Consider the following 21,038-nt stretch of genomic DNA (forward strand, 5'->3'; position numbering starts at 1 on the left):
GGCTTGCGGAGAGAGCAAATCAAACGTTGCTGCAAGGGATAAAAACCTTGTTGCATGATGCCAACCTCCCTGAGAAGTTTTGGGGGGAGGCTCTCTCGAATTTTGTTTACAGTTTTAATCGCAGACTGTCATCACCTATTGGCTGCACTCCCTATGAGAAAATGTTTGGTAAGAAACCTAACACCAAGCACTTGAGAATCTTTGGTTCTGACATGTGGGTACACACCCCACAAAGCAACAAGCTTGGGAAGCGTGGGGCACATGGTTTGTTCATGGGGTACGATAAAGGTGCATACAGAGTATGGATGACTAACTCAAAATCCATAAAGTTCACAAGGAGTGTTGAATACAATCCTAAGTGGGGGGAAAATGTGGGAATTTTCCAGAGTTACCCAGAGGAGGATGAAGGTGATGTGAAGAAAGCAGATCATGCTGAGAAAGCTGAAGAAACTGAGGATGATGATGATGATGATGATGATGATCAGAGTTCGGATTCCAGTTCAGTGGGCGGCGCTGCTGCTGCTGTCAGTGACAGTGATGACACAGCAGACTACAAGAGCGCAAAGGCCTCAGTCAGACCGTCTGATGCGTCTGACAATGAACTGGAAGAACCACTGTTCACCATTGGTCACTTTTCTCCTAAGAAGGAGGAGATGAGTCCAGAAGATTTGCGTCTAGTTCGCAGGTCTGAAAGGGCGACCAAAGGCAAACCTCCAAAGAGATTTGCTGATGAGTTTGCTAAGACGGCAACTGCTGTTCTTAGTAGCTCAGAGAAGGTGTGGGAACCTTCAAGCTTCAAAGAGGTCCAGGAGTTAACCTCTAAAGATGCTGAGCCTTGGCTAAATGCCATGAAGGCTGAAGTTGATTCCTTGAACAGGAACCAAACTTGGGAACTGGTACCGGTAGTCCCAGGGATGAGACTGGTTGGCAGCAAATGGGTCTTCAAGGCCAAGACAGACCAGAATGGTAAGGTTGTCAGACACAAAGCCAGATTGGTTGCCAGAGGTTTTTCACAGGTACCAGGGCAGGATTACCACGAGACCTACTCACCCACGGTCAAATATGAGAGCATTCGGCTAATGCTCAAGATAGCTGCGGAGGAGAAACTGCATGTTTCCCATCATGACATAAATACAGCTTTTTTGTACGGGATTTTGGCGGAGGAGCTGTACATGCTTCCACCTGACGGGATGCAGATACAGAAGGGAATGGTCTGTAAACTGAGGAAATCCTTATATGGTCTCAAGCAGAGTGCCAGGTGTTGGAACACAAAACTCACTGAAACGTTGCTTTCTCTAGGTTTTCACCAGGGCAAAGCTGATCCGTGTGTGTTTGTCAAGGAGGAGGGGCAAAACAAACTGTATTGTTTATGTTTTGTTGATGATCTTCTGATGTTTTGGAAGAATCAGGCTTTCTACCAAAGCACCCTAGCTCAGCTGAAGGAGCACTTTGACATGAAGGATCTTGGTGAGGTATCCAACTATCTTTCTCTGCAGGTGGAGAGGGACCAAGCAGGTAATTTTCTGGTACACCAAACACAGAAAATTGCTGATGTATTAACCAGGTTGAATTTGGTTGATGCAAACCCAGCAGACACACCGATGGTGACAGGTTACCAGGTAGACAGTACTGCTGAAGCGTTTTCTGACACAACGCTGTACAGATGCATTCTAGGCAAGTTGAATTTCATTGCTAGATGTTCAAGACCTGACATTGCTGTAAGCACTAACCTGCTTAGCAGACATGCTAACAATCCAACTGTTCAGGATTGGAAAGCTCTGAAGCGCATAGCCCGGTATTTGAAAGGGACTATGCACTACAGGCTGAGGTTCACCAGTCAGAAGACTGGAGGTCTTGCAATCTTTGCAGATGCAAGTTTTGGAAGTGACACCACGGATGGTACAAGCACTTCTGGAGTATGCTACATGTACAACCACTGCCTGTTTGACTGGTTGTGCAAAAAGCAGACGACAGTTAGCCTAAGTTCCTGTGAAGCAGAACTCAATGCTCTGTCATTTTCACTCATGGATTGTGAATGGTTGATGCAACTGTTTAAGGACATTGGGGTTTCTGTGAAATGTCCTATACAAGTGTATCAAGACAATAGATCTTGTTTGGCTTTGCTGAACTCGGAGAGTTGCAAGCAAAGGACCAAGTACTTGCAGATTAAACTACATCGTGCAAGAGAGTGTATTCAGAAAGGACTCATTCAGGTGTCCTACATGCCAGGAAATGAAATTCCTGCTGATCTGTTGTCTAAGGTTGTTAACAGAGAACAACTTAAGGTTTACGTACAAAGGTTGCAATTGGGTTGAACCACAGGTACTACAGGTTACACGGAAAGGGGGAGGATGTTAGGATATTTCCGTTCCACCTTAAAAGGCAGCAGGATGTTTGTGTCACAGCCTGCGTAAGTTCCTGTCTCACAGGATGTTTATGCTATATGTTCCTTTCGTTTTCTGTCTGTATTGCCTGAGCAGTCGGAGCAGACGGTCATGTTTTCTTTGTTCTGACCAACGCCAAATAAACTGTAAATATGCATGTTCTGCTCTCATGCTGTGCAACTTCTTGCTGTGTGAATTCTGCTGTTAAGAGTGTGCACTAAGCCAGAGGCTTAGTGTCGCTAAATAGCTGATACTGCGTGACTACGGGAGGTCGATGGATCGTCCGGCACCGAGCTTGGCAGCTTCAGATGGACTCTATCTCCCTGGCAGTATCCCAACAGGGGAGACCTCCAACCCTACCTGGAAATGCCAGGAATTGAACGGAGGACTTCGTGCATGCAAGGCAGATGTGCTACAGCCCTTCCCTTCTAGAAAACAGCCTGACAAACAAGCGGTTGAGGACAGACCCTGAAAACTGGTGTTTTTGAGGTGGGCAAGGAAGAGTTTGTGTCAAGCATCCACAGAGAGCTAGGAGATGACAACCATGAATGCGGCACATTTGTAATTCCACCATTTCCAGGGCGCCAGAAACTTCTGACAGAAGAAGCATCCGTCTTTGCCACTGTGCGTCTAGCTGCCAAAGGCAAAAGGCAATCAATGTCTTCTATGTCCATCAGCAATTAGCACTCGACGCAGAGAGATGGCCATAGGCGTACGAGAGGGACTTTAGCCAACAGACAAGAGTGTGAAGCATAGCTGTCAACTTTTCCCTTTTCTTGCGAGGAATCCTATTCAGAATAAGGGAATTTCCCTTAAAAAAATGGGAAATTTTGACAGCTATGGTGTGAAGAGACCGGCAGTGACAACCTACCCTCACAGGGTTATTGTAGGTCTGGGAGGCTCTCTCGCTGAAGTTGAACTGGTTGGTGAGCTTCCGTTCACCCACCAGACGGGGACGGTATTCTTCTTCTTTCTCTTCCTGGGCTGCAGCCTGAAAGAGGGAAAACCGATCACAGAATTGCAGAGTTGGAAGGGACCCCAAGGGTCATCTAGTTCAACCCACCCATCTCTTTGGGGGGGGCAGACTGGGCAGAACTAGAAAGGAAAGAGAGGGGCATCACAGGCACGTTTTGGTGGTCCTCCTTTGGCTGGGGATGCAGCACCATGAGGACCTTGCTGTCACCCACCTGGGCAGGGGAAGAGGAAGCGGTGGCCGCAGGGTGCTGGAACCCTGGAGGGCCATCGCTGCCTGTCGGTGAGACAGATGGACCCACGGTCCGATTCAGTATAAGCTTCCTATGTTCCAATGTGTGCGGGCCCTATCCACTGCCCCTCCTGCCACCCTTGGCCGCTGGGTCAGCCATGCCAGCCCCCCAGTATTGTCCCCACCCAGAGGCGGGTGAGGGGCTTGCCTGTCCCTGCCCCTGCTCATTGCTGGTGGGGCTACAGAGAGGGCAGGAGGAAAAGGAGGGGAATGACTCCTCCTTGTGTTTTTTAATATACAGTGGTACCTCGGGTTAAGAACTTAATTAGTTCCAGAGGTCCGTTCTTAACCTGAAACTGTTCTTAACCTAAGGTACCACTTTAGCTAATGGGGCCTCCCACTGCTGCCGCCGCGCGATTTCTGTTCTCATCCTGAAGCAAAGTTCTTAACCCGAGGTACTATTTCTGGGTTAGCAGAGTCTGTAACCTGAAGCGTATGTAACCTGAAGCACCTGTAACCCGAGGTACCACTGTATCTTCAGGATGAGAACAGAAATCTGTAACCCGAGGTATCACTGCTTCAGGATGAGAACAGAAATTGTGCTCCGGCGGCGCGGCGGCAGCAGGAGGCCCCATTAGCTAAAGGTGCTTCAGGTTAAGAGCAGTTTCAGGTTAAGAACAAACCTCCAGAACAAATTAAGTTCTTAACCCGAGGTACCACTTTAGCTAACGGGGCCTCCTGCTGCCGCTGCGCCATTTCTGTTCTCATCCTGAAGCAAAGTTCTTAACCTGAGGTACTATTTCTGGGTGAGCGGAGTCTGTAACCTGAAGCGTATGTAACCTGAAGCATATGTAACCCAAGGTACCACTGTATATCAAAAGCACCCTTAACAAACTATGATTCTTGGGGTAGGGGGAGAAGAGACATTTTCTGATTTGCCTCTGGTGGCGAAATGTCTTGGGCCAACCCTGAACAGTTTAAGCAAAGTAAAAAAAGGAAAGAAATACAAGCTAGCTGCTTGCACGTTGCCATGAAGCCTTAATAATAATAATAATAAATAATAATAAAAGTTATTTATATCCCACCCTCCCCAGCCGAAGCCGGGCTCAGGGCAGCTAACAACAATAAAATAGTACAACATTCTAAAATCATTCATTATAAAATTCATTCAAATCAAATTGATGGCAACCATTGGGCTAGAGTTCTGTGAAGATTGCCAAAGGAGGGAGTCAGACTGTGCTCTTACCGGCTGATCTGTTTTTTCTCCTTCTCCTTCTCCTGCTTCCCCTTCCGGCTGCTCTTCTTCTTTAAGCTCTTCATCCAGGGCCTCAAAGTCCACCACAGCAGATGGGACAGGAAGCACAGCTGAGAATCATAAAGAAACATAAACAAAGCTGTAGAGCTGGAAGGGACCACGAGGGTCATCTAGTCCAACCCCTGCACTTCAAGAAACTTTTGCCCAACGTGGGGTTCGAACCCACAACCATGATATTAAGAGTCTTATACTCTACCAACTGAGCTATCCCAGCTGAGAACAGAACAGGACAGTATGGCAAACACAGCAGTTATTGCAGCAGCCCATATCAGAAACACTGGGACGGGGCGGGAGAGAGCGAGCTTTGTGTCTGTAGGCCCAGTATCTATGGCACTGGGTGGAAGACAAGCATTTAAGGCCCGTCTTCTACAGCTTCAAAGATGTCCCAGCTTCAGAGTGCATCAAAGCAAGTTCTCCATGCAATGCACAATTCATTTATGTATTTCACTACTTTTTAATATAATTTTTATTAAGTTTTCCATATTTTATTATATTTCAGTATTAAAGAATTTAATAATAATAATAATAATAATAATTCATGACTTAAAACATTGCTTAAATAAAGCATTGACCCCCTTCCTTCCCTCAAACAGACTTCCATATCTCGTTACCAATTTCTCCACATTCCTAAATTCACTTTTTTACCTTAAATCAATCTTTTGACAATCACCTTCCTATAAGTAAATCAGCTCCTTAATTTCCCATTACCAAACATTTCAGCTTAGACCTACAAACGTATTCAGCTATTTACAATTTTCTTTCATATAGAGTATAAATTTGCCCCAGCCCAAGATGTTTATGTAAGCTGTATGTTATAATTATACTTGTAATGAGAGAAAAGAAAATCAATTTAAAAAAAATTTTTTAAAAAATTAAAACTTACTAAACAGGGCTGCCTGCAGAAGTCTTTTAAAAGTAAGATGGTTGCTTATTTCCTTGACATCTGATGGGAGGGCGTTCCACAGGGGCTAGATGCACCAATGATCTGTCACAGCCTTGGCCAGATCTATATATACTAAGTCACACATCTCTGCTCCTCTCCTGAGCACCAGTTTCCCATTATTCGTACCTCCCACCAGACTGCTGCTTACCCCCCTGCCCAGAGAAGGTATGTCTGCAAGAGACCTCCTACAAACTGACGTTCACCTGTTCAATCATGCTAACAAACAGGCCCCCGTGTGACAGTGTTCCCCCACCTAAGGCTACAGGCACACATTTCCTCCGGCGCCCACAGTAGGTGTGGCGGGCACATGGCTCAATAGCTCGCTGTCTGCTGACCCACAAAGCCTACCGATAGTCAGGCTCTGCTTCACGCTCTGCCTCCGACCCTCATCCGAATCTCGGAATATCAGGTTCCCAGAGAGAGTGAAGTGCGTGGCCATCTGTTCCACCACACTAGTCTGCTTGTAGGATCTCTCCTACGGAGAAAGAAAAGACCAGCACTGATAGGACGACACACAGCCACGTTTCTCTTTCATTCATAAAAGGGTTTCTGTACTGCTGTTCCATAAATTATCAGAGTGGTGTGCAGTGATGAAACATAAACATCATTAAGAAGTCCCACAAGGAGGTCAACAGAACTCTCCTCCTTCATAGAATCGTAGACAACTGCCTAATGCCTGGAGGTAGGTTTGGTGTTTTTGTTTTTTGCCAGAGCTTCTGAGTGTTTTTTTAGTTTTGTCCAAAGTTGTTGAGCTTATTTGGCAAATCTTGGACATTTCAGCGATTTCTGCCCAGAAACCGCTTCTGACAGCCGATTTCCAGCTAAATCTAGGAAATTCCAGATTTATGGCAACCCTAGTCCAACCCCAAGGGACGCGGGAGGTGCTGTGGGTTAAACCACAGAGCCTAGGACTTGCCGATCAGAAGGTCGGCGGTTCGAATCCCCGCGACGGGGTGAGCTTGTGTTGCTCTGTCCCAGCTCCTGCCAACCTAGTAGTTCGAAAGCACGTCAAAGCGCAAGTAGATAAATAGGTACTGCTCCGGTGGGAAGGTAAACGGCATTTTCATGCACTGCTTTGGTTCGCCAGAAGCGGCTTAGTCCTGCTGGCCACATGACCCAGAAGCTGTACGCCGGCTCCCTCGGCCAATAAAGCGAGATGAGCGCCGCAACCCCAGAGTCGGCCACGACTGGACCTAATGGTCAGGGGTCCCTTTACCTTTAGTCCAAGCCCAATTCAATGCAAGATTCTCACCCAACATGGGGTTGGGGCTCGAATCTACAACCCATCCATTTTTGGCTGAATCTAGTCCCAGCAGGAATGAAGGAGCAACTACATTTCAATCTAGCTCAGATTACCTCACGTTACTACACCAGAGTGGGAGGGAGAAGCTACAGATCCCAGGAGGTGTCGCACAAAGCCTGGTCCGTAAAAACAGTCAGTTGCAGGACTATCTAAGGTGAATTCTAGGGAGAGGGTTTTAGTTCAAGGTTTTAGACGTTGCGAGGATAAAATGGGGAGAGTCATGTCCACCACCTTGAGCTCGTTGAAAAGGTGGTATATAAATCTAATAAATAAATAAATAAATAAATAAATAAATAAAGACTCCAGCAGGCAACTAATCCCCCTAATTTAGCAGAACACTGTCCCTAATTGCTCAAATACACTTGCTTGTATAGCTCTCCTGTCTTTTCTATCAGGTTGGCTCAGATCATAAAGCCTTTGAGCCATGAATATCCCAGGGATGAGGGGAATCTTTCACAGCATCCTCTCCGACCGTGGCAGAACGGAAGGATTTATTACCCAGCATCAGGCAATTCAGCGATGCTCACCTTCAAAACAATCTGGAGCGGCTTCTATCTACAATTTCCGGGTGATCAATTATGGTAATATACTTATTTATTCATTTACTTCCCCTGCTTAAACGCACACAAAAAATACCAAGGAAGAAAGTTTGAAAGAAGGAACGGAAGGGGAAGAAACCCTTATTAACAAGAAAGGGCAAAATCTAAGCAAAACTGGCCCTGCGTTGTTGGCCAAGGCAGGGATGGAGCTCACATCCAGTGCCAGATTTACATATAAGCTAAACAAGCTCTAGCTTAGGGCCCCACTCTCTTGGGGGCCCCCCAAAAAAATTAAAGGAAAAATACTGGATCTACATTTCCAATATATAAGATAAAAAACAAATAAAATAAAACCTACATACAGCAACAGTGTTTTGTGTTGTGTAGGCTCCAATGAAGTAAGTAATGGGCCCCCGTCTGCTAGCCAACTCCCTAAAATATCCCTGGTTTGCTCATTTCTATATATAGGGTGCCTAGATTCTGCATGGGCTGGTCGCATGGCAACATGTGCAAATGGCTTTAGATATCTATTAGGTCTATAAATCACCATATAGCATGTATTCAACACAAAAAACAGCGACTTTTGTCGTTGTTGACAAAGGACAGCTGGACATATAAAGGGCCCCATTACCTTCAGGAGCTTAAAGGTAAAGGGACCCCTGACCATTAGGTCCAGTCGTGGCCGACTCTGGGGTTGTGGCGCTCATCTCACTTTACTGGCTGAGGGAGCCGGCGTGCAGCTTCCGGGTCATGTGGCCAGCAATACTAAGCCGCTTCTGGCGAACCGGAGCAGTGCACGGAAACGGAAACCTTCCTGCTGGAGTGGTACCTATGTATCTACTTGCACTTTGACGTGCTTTCGAACTGCTAGGTTGCCAGGAGATAAGGCATTAAGTGAGGATTAAACGAAGAACCAATTTGCTGCAATTTCTCCCTTGTGAATTTTCATTTCAAACATATACAGGCCTGACTTTATCTGGTAGCTTTTGAAGCTTGGCTTGATGGGAGGCTTTTCAGAATCGGGGGAGATCTGATATATTTATTATTTTATTTATTTATTCAATTTATATAGCGGCTTTTATCCTAAAATCCCAGGACTGTGTACAACATTAAGAACATAATTTATGCAGAATAACAATAATAATAATACACAGCATAATAATAAAATAATAATAATAACAGGCCCCCCCATTTAATATAGATTATTTAATAGCCGAAAGTCTAGGTAAAGAGGAATGTTTTTGCTGGGCACCGAAAGACATGTGATGGTTTCTCTCTTTTGCTTCAGTGGTTTTTGTTAAAACCCAGTTACGGTATGTTAAAAAAGAGCTGCCGTATTACAAAAAGTGAAAAATCTAAAAAATAAATAAATGGGTTGCCATAGGTCCAGATTTTCCCAGACGTTTAAGCAACTTCCACCCGCACGCTGCTTCCGATGGCTGAATCCCAGCTATGTCCAGGAAATTCCGGATGTGAGAACTGGTGGTTTAACTTATTAATGGGTAAAATATAAGTAGAATAGCAGCTTTCTAGGGTCAGGGGGGGGAATGCCATGGAAGGGTGGATGGGAAATCAATGGACATTTGAAATTTGTCCAGAGTGTTGTTTAAAAGAATTTGTAAAATCGGAAAATTAAATATAAAAGTTATGCAAATTTTTTTTAAAAAAGCAAATCTTATCTTATATAACACAATCCTATTAAAGGCCCACTGAGCTCAATGGAGTTTTCTCCCAGGGAAGCAGGTATAGGAATGCAGGCACACTGTTTCACTGCATATGTATGAAACCACTTTAAAGCGAAGAAAGGCAGTGTAACAATATTTAAAGTAAGCTCGCTAAATTCAAGCATATTTGATATGCTATTTTTCTTTTGTTTAAAGCCTTTGCATTCTGCCTTTTTAACTTCTAAGAAATTTTCAGGATGGCTTCCAAGGAGAAACTTGAAAACATCATTAAAACACAAGGAAATGGGAAAAACAAACTCAACAAGATTAGTAGAGTATGGAATGTAACATAAAAAGGCATGACAAAATCTCAAAAGCAACCCTAAAACCAACCTCACTTATTCATAAAAAATCTGGACAAGCTATCTATCTATCTGTCTGTCTGTCTATCTGTCTATCTATCTATCTATCTATCTATCTATCTATCTATCTATCTATCTATCTATCTCTGGCACCTATAATCGTACGAAGCAGGGGACAAGAAAACATCCCTGCAGTGTCAACAAAGAGAAGGCTCTCTCTTCTTCTGCTACCCACCAAGCCTCTGTGGCAAAGGCTTCTAGAGAAAGACCTCCAAATATCTCATATTTGGATCATGATATTTTGCTTCCAGTTGTATTTGACAGTTGACATGCAATGGCATCAGCCCTCTTTGGTAGCAACATGCAATGGTATTTTTGTATTTGACAGCTAATGGTATTTTCTATGTGGTGTTTGTCCAAGTCAAAGCAGCCAACAGTTGCCAATAAGTATTATGCTCCCAAAATTAAATATCCCAAATGCAAATTCAAATAGCAGGGTTTTTTTTTAAAAGCATACATTAGTGAAGCAATTGCCCACATCTCATATGAATTTCATTGAAGAGTAAATTACTCACTTTAAAACTGTATCTGACAATGTTCTGTGGAGCATGAGGATTATTGGCTGTCAGAATGCGAGTGATCTCTTCTTTCAATTCCTGCAAAAGGGGAAAAGCTGGCTTAAAACACACATACACCCTTTATAAAGTTAATATTCAGATACATTTGTACCATCCTGTAATTCTTCATGAGCTGTATTGCCACATTGAACTTTTGCTGAGAGCTGCAGGAGACGTCTTAAAATGATATCCCCCCATTAAAAATAATGACAGTACTGATTTGATGTATTTCATGAAAATGTTAGGTTCAAATGAACATTGCATGGAGAAGGAAGTAACTGAACTTTCTTGATATATTCGGGGAAGGTGTATTATTTTCTTTTGGGGGGGAAGTAAATGTTATGATTCAATGTTCTTCCATTTTGTGTGCAAAAATGAGTAATTCCCTTCAGCCAGTCATGCATGCTTCTTGATAAAACGGTTTTCCTTTGTGGGAGAAAACATGCAAAGGATAACCTGTGGGATTTATATAACCTCATCTGCAATCAAACAAGCAGAATCCCTTTGGCTTCAAGTTCCACATTCTTAAGATCTGGAAAAGGAAAGGCTCATTTGTTTGTCGGGTACAATTAAACTAACCCACGGCCCAGAACTTGAAGAGCTGTTGGGCGATTTTTTTCACGGCGTCCCAAAATCCATCACAGTTTGGGCTGTTTCCAACAAGGGGGGCCTGTTGCTCAGGGCACATGGCATTAATATGCTCATGGCTTCAATCCCTGTTCCTACAAGTCTCTTAAGTAGGAGAAATAGGAAAAACTTTTGCATAAGACCTTGAAGAGCTGCTGCTCCCGGTTAGAGAAAATATTTTGTTTGGTGGACCTCCACAAATGGAAGTAGCAATGGACACAAAAAACGTGGAGTACTGGGGAAAGTACTAGTCCAGTGCAGACACTATCAAGTAACAATCGAGCTCTGGAGAAAGAAGGGTAACATTAGCACTGCAAACGAATAATAGCTCTCCTATAAGATCACTATGACAATCATTTCTCATTTTTATAGCATTTACTGAAACCTCTTCTATGCCTCATCCCAGGGGATCATGACTTGCCTGAGCTGGGCAGAGAAGGGATTTGAGGCCGGGTCCGTGCTCGGAGTTATTATGCATGCACCGTAGGGGCCACCAGATTGGCTGGAACGAGACCCTGCAGTGACTCCCCTCCAAGATTTACTTACAGCATCTGTCAGCTCCAGCTGGTCTGGGGGCTTGATTAATGTCTTGGCCTGTGCCCATTCATCTGCCCCTCCTTCCACCTCAGCACCGCCTTCGTCATCCTAGAACAACAGAGTTAAACAACAGGGTGAGGTGGATTCTGTCTTGCCAGGGCAGCAAGAAATAAACAAATGCCTAATGGAATGGTTCGGTGGTGGGGAGCACATTTTTATTCTTATTTATTTATGATTACTAAAGGTAAAGGTAAAGGGACCCCTGACCATTAGGTCCAGTCATGACCGACTCTGGGGTTGCAGCGCTCATCTCGCTTTATTGGCCAATGGAGCCGGCGTACAGCTTCCGGGTCATGAGGCCAGCATGACTAAGCTGCTTCTGGAGAACCATAGCAGCGCACAGAAACACTGTTTACCTTCCCGCCAGAGCAGTACCTATTTATCTACTTGCACTTTGACGTGCTTTCGAACTGCTAGGTTGGCAGGAGCTGGGACTGAGCAACGGGAGCTCACCCCGTCGCGGGGATTCGAACCACTGACCTTCTGATCGGCAAGCCCTAGGCTCTTTGGTTTAACCCACAGCACCACCCGCGTCCCTTATTTATGATTATTACTTTGTCAAAAAAAAAGGAATGTATAAAATGTAAATAATTGTATAAAATTTAAATAAAATAATAAATTAAAGAAAGAAAGAAAAAAGAAAGGAAGAGAAAAGAAAAGAAAAGAACAAATGCCACTGTGGTGTCTTTATGGATTGTTTGCAAAGGAGCAGGCTGGAGGCACCATTCTTTTGCGATTCTGTGCCTACCTGCCTAGGAGATATGGGGTTACCAACATGGTGCCCATGGGCGCAATGGCACCCTTGTGAGCTTCCGCTTCATGACATCCCTCGCCTCCCACAAAGTGCACATTGCTGAAGGAGGAAAGGAGTAAAACTCTTCCCCCTCTTCTCCTTTCGGCTTTTCAACATCCAGACCAGCGCCTGAGTCTCCACTCGGAGCCTTGGAAATCACCCGAGCAGTTGAACGGAAGGAAGGTGGAAGGGAAAGGGACAAGAAGGTGGGAGGGGAAATGGAGTGACCTGGGAGACAAAACAGAGTGACTGGAGGGGCAGAGAAAGTGGGGTGCTGCAGGAGTCAGAGGACAGCAGAAGAGACAATGGAGTGCTGTGGTCACAGATCTACTCTGTGTTTTGCTCTTATCATCTTGTGTACAAATGTGACCCTGGAGAAGGGAGAGAAGCAGAAGGGCCATGACAAAATTTCATGGACCCCCAAAGGTTGGTGACTCATGGGTTATCTAATTTAATAGTAACAAGAAGATCCAGAAGACGATGCTTGGAGTCTATAGTTCAGCTCCATGGCACTGAGGCGGTGGTTTCCACAGTGACCTGTTTCTTCACTACCTGTCTTTATTACAGTCCGCACTGAGCCTCTGGAGATCCGGGATGAAGCGCCATCAATGACCCCCGCCTCTGCTGGTCCTTTTCATCCAAATCCTGTGATGTGGCTGGGAATTGGTAGGAGGCTGGCTAAGGCATACGCAACTGTGAAGCAAGATGTTGGACTAGGTGGGCCGTGGTTTTGCCTCTCTTCATCCACTGAAAGCCGGTGATCTCAACAGTGAAATGAGCTTGCCATTTCAACAACTTGCTTCAGGAAATGCTGCATTGTGACAGCCTTTATAGCTGCAAAGGCTTGCAGAAATCACCCCCCATATTGTATGTCTAAGCACTGCAGAGGTTTCTGGCCTTTGTCCGATGGCTGTTTTCTGAATGCAAAGTTAAGCACCAGGAGCTTGGTTGGAACCGTGTCTATAGAAAGGTTGGCCTCAAATGGGAAGAGGAGAGGGCAGGAAGGAATAACTTTCTGCTCTGCTGTTTTCTGGTCTGCACATTTTTCTGGATTAGTAACTTCTGCTACATTGGGATTTTGAGCATCTATTTGTGGTCAATTAAAAAGCAACAACCTAACATTTAAAGCATTGTTAAGTGTCTGGATGTAGACCAAACCCTTTCTGTCTGTCCCATAATATTCACTGTCATTGGACATTTCAAAATCAGCATTTCCAATCTGGCAGTTCAGGAGCCAAAAGAGCCTGACCAGGTATGGAAAAAAATGTGGGTGGGAGATCTTGAGGGAAGACTTTTGTCCCAAGGGCTGAGGGAGATTTTGTCATTTGGTGGATAACTTCTAATCAACATATGTTGACTGAACCCACTTGGATTAGGGTGACTATCAAAGTCACTACCATTCCTGTGGATCATTTATTCCCCCCCCCATCTTAATTCTCTTTTCTTTTTAATCATCTAGGTTTGAAGAATGACACTTCCAGCTCCTCTGATCATCTTCTGTCCAATTCCTGAATTAGTCACAATTCAATGCATATTCCATTGATGATCTCTAGACAGTGGCTCCTCAAAGGCTTCAGAAAATAAAGTAATTTCAAAGTGTCACTTCTGTGAGATGTTTTAAATATGAAGATAGCAGAGGTGACACATATTAAGAACCACGTTCTTCCAAAGCTAGCTGGATGTGCAGCGCAGCAAAAGAAACACCTATTCTCTTCTGTCAGAATAAAACATTTAATTATGGGTCAGGGATGGGCAATCAGAGCACAAGCAGTGCAGATTGCAATTGCCTCCCCTCAAAGTTTCATGAACCACCAAGCTTTTCTCAGACACATAAGCAGTTTCCAAGCTCCACTGTCTGGACCGTCAAAAAATGTTATTGTTTACTGCTTGAGTTTCATATAGCGTGGTGTGTTCAGGGTAGACTGTTTACCTAGCAGGAAAAAATATTCCTCTTCTTTGGCTAATTAAACTATGGGATTATAAACTGGGGGGAAGGTTATTGTTTTTGTTTGTTGTGTATTTTGTGTTTTTATATTGTAAACAGCCCTGTGATCTTTGGGTGAAGGGCGATATAGAAATTTAATTTAATTTGATGATGATGATAGCACCCCAACCCTGAGATCATCTTTATGATGCTGCAGATTTCTCCATATTTTTGCTTAAGAGAAAGTCTCTTTTCTGCCCAATGTCTTCCTTTGCGACTCTCTTAGGAAGTTGGCTGTGCCTCACACACAGTCATGTCCAATGGGTGCTAGAGTAACTTTTGCTGAATTGCAGAGTTCCTATACAACCGACTTGTAAGGTTCCGGCAGGTGTAACCAGACACAAGCCAGGACTCAAACCAGGCCCCCTTTCCCCATGCAATTGGGAATGCTGGTCGGAAAAGAAAAGTGCAAGAAGAGCAGGATAGTAAAACTCCTAGACAGCATCTTAAACAAAGGTTTGTTTAGTTCAAGCTATGGTTTTCCCATTTGTGATGTATGGAAGTGAGAGCTGGACCATAAAGAAGGCTGATCGCTGAAGAATTGATGCTTTTGAATTCTGGTGCTGGAGGAGACTCTTGAGAGTCCCATGGACTGCAAGAGGATCAAACCTATCCATTCTGAAGGAAATCAGCCCTGAGTGCTCACTGGAAGGACAGATCCTGAAGCTGAGGCTCCAAGACTTTGGCCACCTCATGAGAAGAGAAGACTCCCTGGAAAAGACTCTGATGTTGGGAAAGATGGAGGGCACAAGGAGAAGGGGATGACAGAGGACGAGATGGTGGGACAGTGTTCTCGAAGCTACCAGCATGAGTTTGACCAAACTGCGGGAGGCAGTGGAAGACAGGAGTGCCTGGCGTGCTCTGGTCCATGGGGTCACGAAGAGTCGGAAACGACTAAACAACTAAACAACAACAGTAAAACTCCAGAGAAGAATCCTCCTAGTCTTGGAGTCAGGTAATCCTAGGCAGGCAGTTCTGGGTCACTTACTCCCTGATACAAATGCCTCCAAGGTCTCTGTACTCTATCTAGCTGACACATGGTACTGAGAGGCAATGAATCACTAGCCTATCCCTTGTCCCTGCCTGTTGTCCCTTCTGCTCCAGGTACTTGCCACCAACTGCTGCTGGTCAGGCCTTGCACACACCTGATGCCCAACACATGGGTCCAATCAGTGTCACCACGTGTGCAGTTCCTGGGAGCTCTTTGTCCCATTGGTAGCAAGAAACCAACTGCAGGAGAAATTAATTTAAATTTATATCCATTACTGGTGTGCAGCACAGAGCCGTTGATTGAAATGAATTCAGGGGCTTGGGGCAATTTCTCCCCTTTGCTCTGAAAGGCTGCCATGAGCTGAATTTCAATACGTCAACCTCCCTTTTCAATCCGGTTTGCCTAGAAGCGTCGCTCAGACCTGTGCCCTGTATGAATGCAGCGGATACGGAATCCAGGGTCTAATTGGATCTTCCTATGCATGACTGCTCTCAGCAAGGGTGAATGGAATATTGATCAAAGGAGCGCTCCATTCACTGTCCGGCATGCACACAAAACAGGGGGTGGGTCTCTGGGGAGCCCTCCGTCCAAACACCAAGGAAAAGACTTCAGGGGAGAAAACGGTGACTCCACTTGGGAGCAGCTGCACCGTTATGCATTCTGCTGCGTCCACAGTATCCTTTTTACTTAACGCAAAGCTGCACACAAATATGCCTAATAATACGAAAAACTCTAAAGGCTAATGAACAGATTTTTTAAAAAAAATTAGTTTTAGCATATGCCAGATACCAAGGTAACACCAAGGCCACCTTTAAACGTTGGGTGTGAAATTTTGATGCAGCAGATTCTTATAGATAGTGAATTTTAGAGGGAAGGCTTGCTGAAGAACTCAAACCATATCCTTAAAATGGTCAAGAGACAGCGTTTTATACCAGCCTGATCCTTAACCAGTGTGCATGGAGAAGGGCGTGCGACTTTCTTTCATGTAGTTTAGAACATGATGGACATCTTTCCAAATTTGGGGTGTTAAAATGGGTAGAATGGAGCTTTAGGTTATCCTCTTTGATGGCCCAGTGCAGCATCTGTCTTCCCATGACTTCAGATGAAAGCCAAGATCACGTCTCAGTTTTATTTTATTTCGTATTCCGTTTTTCTTCATTCTTTTTGACCGGGTGGGAGCTGTTCATTTAATTCAGAGCTAGAGAAGCTGTGGCTCCACGTCCCCCTGCAGTTCCCATTCGCCCTAGCAGCATGGCCAATGGTCTGGGGCAGGGCTCAGCAAACTTTTTCAGCAGGGGGCCGGTCCACTGTCCCTCAGACCTTGTGGGGGGGCGGATTATACCTTGAAGAAGAAGAAAAGGAACAAATTCCTATACCCCAGAAATAACCCAGAGATGCATTTTAAATAAAAGGACACATTGTACTCATGTAAAAACACACTGATTCCCAGACTGTCCGCGGGCCGGATTTAAAAGGCGATTGGGCCAGATCCGGCCCCCGGGCCTTAGTTTGCCTACCCATGGCCTGGGGGGATAGGAGTTTTAATCCGTCAACAAAATGGAGGACCACAGGTTCTCCACCCCAGAGTTAGCTAGTTCTCTCTCAGGGTAGAAAGATTTTTTTGTTCCTCTGAAAAGGGAATGCTCCAGGAAGAATAAGAGGAAGAAGAAAAATGCCCAGTGCTATTTCTCTAGAAAAAGAGGTGCCGGAACTGAGTTCTTCCTGCTGAAGAAAAGCCCCGAAAATGCCCTTCCTCTTTCCCCCTCCTTGCCTGCAAAGTGTGCCAGCAACCGTTTTTTTCTTCAAAGGATTGAAATTTAGACCATTAATTCACCTTTTGTTCATTATATTTCCTATACATCTTTGGGGAGAAAGCTTGCCTCCTCCCTCATTGTGTATTTCAACAGGATAATAGTTGTAGGCAATGCCTTGAAGAAGACTGATGCTCAAAACATGCTGGGATGTTCATACGTCACCCTGTTTTTGGATACTTTATGCTTGATAATATAAAATATTAATCCTGCACCTCTGTGATTTTTCATATTTTCTTTCTTTTCCCAAGTACAGAAGCGGCCAGATCTGTGAAGGATGCTTTGGTCTTATGACTAAGAAGCATGTGAGAAGCCTCCCCAGGACACAGCCCCTCTGCCCACCCCTCACTGGCCCTGCCCCACACTGTCCTCAAGTGCTGCCCACTGGCTGAAATCTGATAATGCCTCTGCTGGCTGAACCTTCATCCTGGACGCAGGGTGGAGAGAGGCATATGCTGCGTGGGGGTGTAAAAGCCTCTGACTTTTGCACGACTGGAATGTCGTTCCTTCCAAAAGTAAGAGTCACATCCATGGCTCTGCCCACTTTTGCCTCTTGCAATCTAAAGGTCGCATTCTGAATACACACTGTTATTGTTTTTTCCTTTATGAATTTCCATTTAAATCAGTGGGGTCTGCTCCCTAGTAAATTCATTCAGGTGCTAGTGGACAGCGGCGTAGCGTGGGTTGTCAGCACCCGGGGCAAGGCAAGTAATTTGCGCCCCCTAACCCGGGGCAAGGCAAGTAATTTGCGCCCCCTAACCCTACAAATCTATGCCTATGAATGATGGTCCCTCTCTCTCTTTCTCATATTCCAATTGATTCCCATTTCCGCCGATCGATCCCCGAAGCTCTCACCCAGCGAAATTCGTGCGTAATTACGCTTCGCCATCCCTAATTCTGCCGCTTCCACCAGGAAATCATGACGGTGCGTTTCTCCTCTCCAAACTTTCCCCGGCCCTTTGCCGGCCGGCGCAGCCCTTTTGGCTACGAGCTCCCCTCCTTCTCTGCCCGCTTCCGACCCCACCTCCCCGTCCAGCCTCCCTACCTCCTGAAAAAAGGCGCCGGCGCCGAGCAGGACACCCCCGCGGCCATCGGAGAGAGGCGGGGCCGAGGGAGGCAAGCCAATGGGCGAGGCGGGGGTAGGTGGCCACGGGGGCGGACGCTGCCGCAGTCCTCGGGTGGGCAAGGTAGGAGCAGGAGGAGGCTGGCCGGCCGCTCTGACAATAGGGGCAGGCCGAGGGCACGACGCGGCTGGGCCCTCTGGACTCGCGCCCCCCCAGATGTTGCGCCCGGTGCGGCCGGCACCCCTGGCACCCCCCACGCTACGCCACTGCTAGTGGACAAAAGAAATTTAATCCAGCTCTCTCCAAAGTCTGCCATTTTAAACACACTCATGTTCCAAAACAAACAAACAAACAAAAATCCATTAGATTGCTGCCCTGAGTTGCCAGAAAATGAATTTAGAATTGAATCTCTTACCCGTCTCCTTATAGTTGATTTGGAAGGTTTAAGTGTAGGCTGGCTCTAGAAAAAAACATAAAGATGGGGTGAAACATGGTCAAATTTTACACAAGGTCCTTTGACAATCAAAGAACAACTAGGAACAGTTGTCAAGAATGGCTACTTTAGCCAGAGATCCCAGTTCGTTCCACAGAAAATATTTTTTAAAAAAATAATCATGTGTCTTTCATTATCTACTGAAACACTTGAATCCATAGTGGTACACGTTTCTTGATAAAAATAAGCAGAATGCTACCAAGAGAACTAGGCATTACAGTCATACCTCAGGCTGTGAACGTGATCCATGCGGGTGGCACGTCCGCAACTTGCAGCGTTCGCAACCCGCAGCACCGCATCTGCGCATGGGCGTGACGTGATTCAGCACTTCTGTGCATGCGTGTGATGTCATTTTGCACTTCTGCGCATGCTTGAGAACCGAAACCCAGAAGTAACCTGTTCCGGTACTTCCAGGTTTGGCGCGGTCCGCAACCCGAAACGTGCAACCTGCAGTGTTCGCAACACGAGGTATGACTGTATAATTTCAGTTCTGGAAAGGAACAGAAACTTTCAGAGAAGAAAGATCTGCCACACCTCCAGCCTGATAAACCCCACTGTTATTGCCCAGATATACTGTATTTACTCGGATGTAATGCACACCTTTTTGGGGGCCACATTACGACGTGAAAATTAGGGTGTGCATTAGATTTGATGGCTCATTAACATTCGCCACCAAATACTTTTTTGGTTTCAAGGTTCTGAAAACTGAGGTGCGTGTAAATACGGTAATATGCACATTGAGGATGACAACCCGTGCTTTTTTTCTGGGGGGGGATGCATACCCCTAAACATTTTGTGAATCTAAGTTTGGCCTCATTGAGGGGCAGTATTTCAATATGAAAGGGACGCAGGTGGCACTGTGGGTTAAACTACAGAGCCTAGGACTTGCCGATCAGAAGGTTGGCGGTTCAAATCCCCGCGACAGGGTGAGCTCCCGTTGCTCGGTCCCTGCTCCTGCCAACTTAGCAGTTCGAAAGCACGTCAAAGTGCAAGTAGATAAATAGGTACCGCTCCAGCGGGAAGGTAAACGGCATTTCCGTGCGCTGCTCTGGTTCGCCAGAAGTGGCTTAGTCATGCTGGCCACATGACCCGGAAGCTGTACGCCGGCTCCCTCGGCCAGTAAAGCGAGACGAACGCCACAACCCCAAAGTCAGCCATGACTGGACCTAATGGTCAGGGGTCCCCTTTACCTTTATTTCAATATGAGTAGGAAAATGAGAGTACCCCTAAGCAATTTTTTAAGGAAAAAAGCACTGATGACAACCATTAAGCAGGCCTGATATTTTGGCCCATGAAAGGCTCACAATAATCCACGAGACCAAGCTGCAAAGAATATTCTACAATGATCTGAGTGCCAAATGAAAAAAAAAGGCCCTCTGTTCACGTGGGGCAGAGAAATGGTCATGATCATTTTCTTGTACAATGAGCCTACTGGATGCTAGTTTAATGGGATTTAGGGAATACAATTGATAAGAGATTTCCAAAGCACAGATTAATTTAGACCCAATTCAACCAGCAAATTGCTAATTTAAAGCATGAAACAAAGCCCGGCTGCCATTAGCCTCCACAGATGAGTCTATAAAAGTATTTATCTGGCAGGAAAGGCATTGACAAGACAATTGGAAGCTAATTGTTTTGGGCAGTTACACATATTTCAATTAACTTGACATAAAATGCAATCAAGTAAATTTCAGTAAATTTGTTTTAACTATATGGGAGAAAGACCCAAAAGCAAAGCTACACATAAGAAGAGACTGGACATGCAGCAAAAGGCAATTCAGCCCTAAATCTCTGGTCTGGTTCATATCTCACAAACCCCAGATGAAATGGCAAACTTGTACCTGGAATTGTACCAATTCAGATTACAGGTGGGAGGGCACTTAATTTTAAACCCTGCCATATAAAACCATACCTGCTCCTCAAATTCTCTTTCTCTTTCTTCCTTTGCATCCCTTATTGTCTGCTTGCATTTCTTTTGCCAAAGTTTGTCTTTTTGTTCTCATTTGAACAAGCACTTTCTGAAATAACACTTCATCCCTCCAAACATTTAAAGCATATCCCTTCCCCAAAGAGTCCTGGGAGCTATAATTTGTTAAGGCTGCTGCAGATCGTCGCTCTGTGAGGGGTGAACTGTGTATTATTTATTAAATTGATATCCTGCCCTTCCAATGAAAAGAGCCCACAGCAAGAGACCCCTGGTATAGTGTGTATGTAAAGGTAAAGGTAAAGGGACCCCTGACCATTAGGTCCAGTCGTGACTGACTCTGGGGTTGCGGCGCTCATCTCGCTTTATTGGCCGAGGGAGCCGGTGTACAGCTGCCGGGTCATGTGGCCAGCATGACTAAGT

The 21,038-nt window shown here is 45.3% G+C and overlaps 1 protein-coding gene across 1 annotated transcript in view; it reads right to left on the bottom strand.

The window, feature by feature from the left end:
* Positions 1-21,038, bottom strand: part of DNAI1 (dynein axonemal intermediate chain 1) — a 176,819-nt gene that overhangs the window by 144,234 nt on the left and 11,547 nt on the right. Inside the window, exons 2-7 of the mRNA XM_083575630.1 lie at positions 18,614-18,658; positions 11,505-11,603; positions 10,290-10,370; positions 6,195-6,321; positions 4,835-4,953; positions 3,256-3,375 (exon numbers count right to left, since the gene is read on the bottom strand). Of these exons, the coding sequence (XP_083431756.1) occupies positions 3,256-3,375; positions 4,835-4,953; positions 6,195-6,321; positions 10,290-10,370; positions 11,505-11,603; positions 18,614-18,658 (591 nt within the window). The remainder of the gene's footprint in view (positions 1-3,255; positions 3,376-4,834; positions 4,954-6,194; positions 6,322-10,289; positions 10,371-11,504; positions 11,604-18,613; positions 18,659-21,038) is intronic.

Source organism: Podarcis filfolensis (assembly GCF_964270895.1).
Source record: "Podarcis filfolensis genome assembly, chromosome: 11".
Lineage (NCBI taxonomy): Eukaryota > Metazoa > Chordata > Lepidosauria > Squamata > Lacertidae > Podarcis > Podarcis filfolensis.